The sequence below is a fragment of the Alosa alosa genome, chromosome 2, assembly GCF_017589495.1.
Source record: "Alosa alosa isolate M-15738 ecotype Scorff River chromosome 2, AALO_Geno_1.1, whole genome shotgun sequence".
NCBI lineage: Eukaryota > Metazoa > Chordata > Actinopteri > Clupeiformes > Clupeidae > Alosa > Alosa alosa.
This window is the reverse complement of record NC_063190.1, coordinates 37590797-37597399: the sequence shown is the minus strand read 5'-3', so window position 1 is coordinate 37597399 and position 6603 is coordinate 37590797. Positions and strand designations below refer to the sequence as shown.

General features: G+C 40.2%; 1 protein-coding gene and 1 long non-coding RNA gene across 2 annotated transcripts; one reads left to right on the top strand and one right to left on the bottom strand.

Annotated features, from left to right (window-relative positions):
* Positions 1 to 939: 939 nt before the first annotated feature.
* LOC125285648 lies at positions 940 to 3731 on the top strand. Its single transcript, XM_048230186.1, has 4 exons — positions 940 to 1317; positions 1471 to 1698; positions 1883 to 2027; positions 3504 to 3731. Exons 1-4 carry the CDS (start codon positions 1040 to 1042, stop codon positions 3729 to 3731), a joined length of 879 nt encoding a protein of 292 aa, XP_048086143.1. The 5' UTR covers positions 940 to 1039.
* Positions 3732 to 4316: 585 nt separating this feature from the next.
* On the bottom strand, positions 4317 to 5169 carry LOC125290902. The gene is made up of 3 exons (XR_007192886.1): positions 4938 to 5169; positions 4517 to 4617; positions 4317 to 4387 (listed from the first exon to the last, which is right to left on the bottom strand). It is a non-coding gene; the product is annotated as an uncharacterized LOC125290902 (long non-coding RNA).
* Positions 5170 to 6603: the final 1434 nt, after the last annotated feature.

The window sequence follows — 6603 nt, the reverse complement described above, 5'->3', positions numbered from 1 at the left end:
ATGCGTAACTCCGCCTATCTCCATGTATTTCAATGGGCAAGTAGCCAACTTTCCGTGTCACTTTTTTCATCTAAAACTATTTTTGCATCTACAACTTTTTATTCGAAAAAATTGTTTTCAAGATGCTTCAATACACACTATTTTTCTTTTCTCGCTGAAATTATTTTTTTTTATGTTATTTTAACAAATCTAAAAAGGCCGTGTTTACACCTATGATTGACAGCTAGCTGGCGGCAGACTCGACGCTTTGTCGCTACCTTATTTTAACGACACCTGATATCCACACGTAATCTAACCTAAATAAGTGTTGCTGTTATTATCATTAGGCTATATCTTATCACAGTCTGATTAAATACATATTGATAGACATACATTGTGTGATTGTTTGTAAGAGACATCGTTGTTAGTTGTGACAGATTCTTAGTGAAAAAAGATATGTGCTGTTCTTTCGTAGATGCTAAGTATATTAGCTTATAGCATGCTAAATCGTGCTAGCATTAGCCAGTTGATAGGTAAAGTAAAAGGGCTCTGCTATATTGATCCGAAGTAACGTTAGTCACGATCATTTACAGTCCTACTTGTTTCAAATGGTTTAATGTGACCAGTGATTGCCGCCACCACCGTTGCAACTTCATTTGAATACACTTAAGTCACTGGGAGAAGGCGATGTTAAGTTTCATTAACGTTAACTCTTGCTTAGTTTTGCACGAATGGCAATAAACGTCACCTAGCCTGCTAGGTCAACAACCTCGGTATGACCATTTATTAATAAGCCAGACAAATAACGTTACTTGTTTTTTAGTGAACACATATTGGACCATAGCTTAACGTGAGGAGGGATTCAAAGTTACAAATGAACAATTTGCTTAGTATGCTCATAACAGCGGTATCTGAAAATGCTGAGTTAAGGTATCGTTGTTACCTGCAATTCACCTTTGGCTAAGCCCCGCCCCCCTTAGTTACTGTTGCTACGTCCGACAACTTCTGGGCTCTGGTTTTCTGACTGGTTATCCTAAGACTCTGGTTAGGTATCAACAACATGGCTTATGCTGCGACAGCTCTTCCTGCTGAACTTTTGTCAAACTTTTATAAAGCAGCAAATAAAGTGTCCGATAGGAGTAGACAAAAGGGTCTGCAATATGCGTTCGAAGGCTATATTCAGGACATACAGGTGAAACGCAAAGAACAACAAGGCATCCAAATAGAGGCAAAAGCATACCGGTCACAGTCAAAAAATGAACCACCGCATATCCTACTAATCGAGACGGAGGCTGGGACTGACAATATCAAGGAGCAACACTGTTCATGCAAAGCTGGGTACGTCTCTATTCACTTCTAAAATCGTTATTACGAAGCAAACGGACTAACGTTACGCACGTATAGTTCTACGTTATATTTATTCAGCGTGTGCTATCAACAATCGGTAGACTTTTCAACTTAAACTCTAACTTAAGGTGATGTTATGGTTATCTCCACAGGGTTTTGCGCGCACATCATTGGGCTTATCCATACCCTGGATCTCTGCAAGGCACAACACATAAACGCTGTGCCAGTTCAGTCCTCCACAAGCTTACCCCAACAATGGCATAAGCCAAGAGGTGCTAAAGTAGCACCACAGCCTGTGACAGCAGTCGTTGTGGCCAGGGCCAAGACAGAGCGAAAACGGAGACCCATCTTCTGCCAATACAGCAATGACAGGTGAGTCACAGCTATGTTGATTTTTAACACCATGTAGGCTGGCTATCCCATTGTGTCCTTCCACCATAACCAACTTAATTGTATGTAGCCTATGTGTTTGAGAGCACATGACATAGGCAGAAATGTATTTTGTATTTCAGATTACTTGACATACGTAGAAATGTGTGACTTTTCCATCTCACAGGGCCATCTCTGAGGTAACAGATCAGGATTTATTGTTATTGAGACAGCTGACAGGGACACCTATGAGCTACATAGCAAGCAAACCCCAGATAGATGTAGTGATAGGTCAGGAGAAGTACCCTCTTGGAAGTGGCTTGAGCTACCAGGTAAAGCAGATTATGTAAAACTGTTACAGATAATGACTAATTTCTTATCATTTGCAGGAAGACATTTTATTACACTCACATAGCCAACATACATTTGATTTAATTTACAATAACAACACAATAATTGATTTATGAACCATGTTAAAAAAAACAAACATTCAAATTCAGGAGCTTAGCTGTGTGTAGACAGATCATTGTGCTGTATCCTATGCTTTTATAATGTTCGGCTGGAAATTGGACAGCATACAGACCACGAACCATATCTGATTTATGTTTCCAAGCCTGACATTAGGGATCCGTCCAGAAACCATTTTAAATTTCTTCACTTTGGCTATGGCTCTTTCTACATGTACTCGGTGTTTGGCTATTTTCTTTGTCATCTCAACATCTGTAGCTGGCATCTGACTATTTGATTTGGCAAAGGGGGGAATGTTCAAATTAAGCCCAAGCTCCTTTACATCCTTCTCAATAAGAAAACCCTTATCCACCATGAGCCCATCACCTGCCTTAAGATAGCCACACTGAAGCAGACCTTTCAGTAAATCTTTGATCCCACATTGTCTAAATAGCTCTTGGTCTGAGATTGATCCCGTGTAAAGTGTGGATACAAAGATAATGGCACCACGAGGATCACAGGCAATAAGACATTTCAGTGTGTTGGCAGATTTGTAGTTTGAGTAAGTCTGACTTTGAAGTAACAGTGATGTTGGTTTTCTGTCTTAATCTCTGTACCATCAAGAATAGCAAATGTTGTTGGGAACTCTGCTCTGTAGTTGTCAGGCATGTTTTCTGTTATTGTGTCCCTGTGTGGCCAAATAGACATGTTGCCTAGCCTACCATACATGAAATCAATCCATGAATTGAATAAAGTGCTAACAGTTCGTTCTGGAATTTGAAATTTGAAGGCCAGCTCTTTCAGATCAAAGTTTTGCCTCAGCTTCATAAGCACAAGTAGGAACTGTTGTCTTAAAGGCATGAGGTTGATTTGCTGATCTACTCTGTGGTATGTCACAGGGCTAAAGTGTTTGTGTATCCGTTGCAGTACTGGGTATCCTAAAAAAAGCACACAGCTTGTTGAACTCATCATAACTAAAACCTGTGCTGTACTTAAAGTACTCAGGCACATTGCAGTTAGATATAGTCTCTGGTGTGAGTTGGTAATGAGCTTGAGTGGGTGTGGTGTGGGTGAGATGAGTGAGTTTGAATCTCTTCCCTCAGCAAGGCATTTTCTTTTTCTTTATCGGCAAGTTGCCTCTTTAATTGATTTATTTCTTCTTGGTCCTCTGTGCGATCCTGGTGTGGATCCTCTGTGGGAATGTGGTCTGTGGGAATCTGGTCTGCTGTGTGAATCTGGTTTTCTGTGTAAAAACATAACAATGACATTAATAAAATGAGGCCTAGTAAAAAAAAAAAAAAAAAAAAAAAAAAAACGTAATGTAAATAATAAATGTTTTTTTTCCCCTTCAATGCATACAGCTCCCACTATTGGACAACACTTCACAAGCATCCTCCCTATCAAACTCCAGTGACTTCCCAGCATTCCCTTTGCCACCACAGCCAGGCTCTTTCTGTACTGTCCTTAATAAAGTGCAAATGGAAAGGTTCAGTACCATAGTAGTCTCAAAGGCTGAGGCAGAGGCACTTGAGAAAAACACCAGACAGCAGAGTAGCAACAACATCTGGCATCATGTCCGGCTCTATTAAGCCCTAACCTCATCGTCCTTCAAAAGAATATTCTCTAGAAGAGCTGACTTTGAACAACTTGCCATCATCATGCAGAGGAAGAAGAAGAGCATCATGACAAAAGCCATGAAGAGAGGCCTGGAGCTTGAGCCAGCGCTGCAGCCCAGTATCGCGGTCATCACTGGTAATGATGTGCAAGTGTGTGGGTTTGTCATCAACCCTAATGCCCCCCTATTTGGGTACATCCCCTGACAGAAGGGTTCAGAGTGGTGAGAGTGAGACCTATGGACTACTCGAAATTAAATGTCCAATGAAAATCAGCTACACCGATTGCCAGTACCTTAAAAGGGTAGCGATGACACCTACAGGCTCAATCGTACTCCACGAATATTACTTCCAAATCATGGGACAATTGGGGATAACTGGGATGCCATGGTGTGACCTTTTGTGTCATGTGAAAGTGACTATCACCTGGAGCGAATTTGTTTTGATCCCGAGATGTGGAGGAAAATAAAAGATAAACTTGACTGGTACTTTTTTTGAGCACTTTCTCCCTACAATGTGCAATGACAGTCCACAACCGTCCACATGAACTGTAGCCTACCTTTTCAATGACCATGGACAACTCCTCTGATGTGGTGTCCTGCACTGATGAGCCTGATACTGTGGAGATGCCTCTGTAAATAGATAGATACATACAAATAAATACATATGTAAAATCGATTAAAGTGTTTGATATTGTTCTGATACTGTGTTGTGGCTGTTATATTTTTTCTGTGATGGAATTATTTAATTATACCTCTTACCTCTTAGTTGGCAGTCTTCGACTTTTGACTGCACTTCCTCCACCAGGAATAGCAGGGACTGGATTTGGGGATTCGGGACTTGGTTCTCCATTAACAAAATGCTGAAATAGTGATGTAAAATATTGTTGGACTGTGGCAACACGCTGGCGGTAGTCACCTTAAAACTACCACAAGCGTATCTGTAACATTAACGTTAGGTGTTTGTATCTTTAATAACGAAGTTAGCTAACATCCAGCCGCTAGTCAAAGAAAACAATCCTGATTTACGTGATAGCTAAGCTATCCCTAAACTTGCTTGCTTGCTAGCACATTGATTCTTCAATAATTAGGGTAGAGAACCGAAATCATAACCTAACACAGCATAACATTGTCTAACTAGTATATCATATAACTTCACAGTAAGGTTAAAAGCAAAATTTACCTTAGAGCACACAAAAGTGTGCTTGTTGATCCTCGAGGGGTTTAGCTGACTGTGAGGACACTTGTCAGGATTTGACTTCGGTTTTGGGAAGGGGAAAAAACGGACACCCCCCTCCAACCTTTCTGGGAAACGCGTATCTGTATTACAAATGCCCCAGGCACAACGTTTAACCATATTTTTGATCAAACTACCTGCCGAGACCGAAAATATGAGACGCCTGCGTTAAAGTCAATGGAGCGATGTGAAAGTGTCGGACCTCTATGGGAGCTCGTTGTTGGCTGCGCTGTGATTGCGCTGTGTGGCTTAGCCAAAGGTGAATTGCACTGCCGGAGAAGCATTTTGCATTGGTATGATTTGATCAGGTCTTGCCAGTGATGTGTAAATCCTCCCGTAGACGTACCCTATTTCAATACGTCTAAATTGAAAACTGTGACAACTCATCATAGGCTCTCTCAATATGTCTGTAATCGTATGACTCTACCACAGGGTTGCTAGTACTAGTCTTTCACCAGAGAGGGTGCTCCATTATAAATCAAAAATGTAATATTGCAGCCTTCATGTCAGCTGTAAAAATATGAGAACATGGACCAACTACATCAGGATACTCTGTAGACATTTTACACATAATCAGGAAGCTACTTTGCTGTTCAGTGAGTCATGTGTTTAAAGTGGTACTACATTTAAAGAAACATATTTTTATTTTTTGCTTCAAGTGCATAAGAAAATACCACATTATGATGGCTAGGTTACACTTTTGTCCAAAGCCATATACAAATACAAAACAATATAATACTTAAATTTAACAGGGATCTATCAATAGCCTAATGAAATAAACAATGAAAATGAGGGGGGGGGGGGCAATAATAAATAACAATGCCCATTCAATCAATAATATAACAATAACATGGTAACACTACATTAAGGAGAATATCAATAAAAAAACAATGTCAAATTAATCAACAGCCTAATGAAAATAACACAGTACTATACAAACCATAACACTTAAGAAGCGCTTAATGAACTAAGTGCATGTTGAACAGATATGCCTTTAGACCCCTCTTAAAAGACCGAAAACTATCACAGGAATGAAGAGCACTGGGCAACTCATTCCACCAACATGGAACCACTGAGGGAAAGAGTCTTGAATTTCACCTAGCGTTTAAGACTGGTCGACATAACAGGCGCTCAACAGAAGACTGCAGTGGGCGGTTGGGGATGTACATCTTGATCGTTGAATCAAAATAACAAGGAGCAGATCCAGTCAGTGTCCTATAGGCCAAAGTGAGAGATTTAAATTAATTAATTCTGGCTACTGTAGGGAGCCAATGGAGAGTAACTAGGAGAGGGGTTACAGTGTGTCCTCTTAGGCTGATTGAAGACTAGGCGTGCTGCGGCATTCTGAATGATACTTCAAACAAAATAAATAAAAACATTCAAAATTGATTTAGTATCAACCAATAATTATTCTGATATTAATGTTCTTCTAACTTCTACATCTGTGTGTAGGCTACTGTTAAATACCAAGGCAGTTAAATGCAGTGGTATAGTCTATGTGATACACAGGACTACACAGTAAACCCACTTAAAAAGCATCACCATCTCAGTATACCCATTTAAAATAGGCAAGGATTGCTCACAGTATACCCACCACTACAGCTAACTAGAC

Bases quoted from the DNA above. Each gene is read 5' to 3' on its own strand.
- LOC125285648 (XM_048230186.1), top strand. From the start codon at position 1,040: ATGGCTTATGCTGCGACAGCTCTTCCTGCTGAACTTTTGTCAAACTTT. The intron at 1,318-1,470 runs GTACGTCTCTAT...TGTTATGGTTAT, and splicing joins CACTGTTCATGCAAAGCTGG to CTCCACAGGGTTTTGCGCGC. The intron at 2,028-3,503 runs GTAAAGCAGATT...CAATGCATACAG, and splicing joins GAAGTGGCTTGAGCTACCAG to CTCCCACTATTGGACAACAC.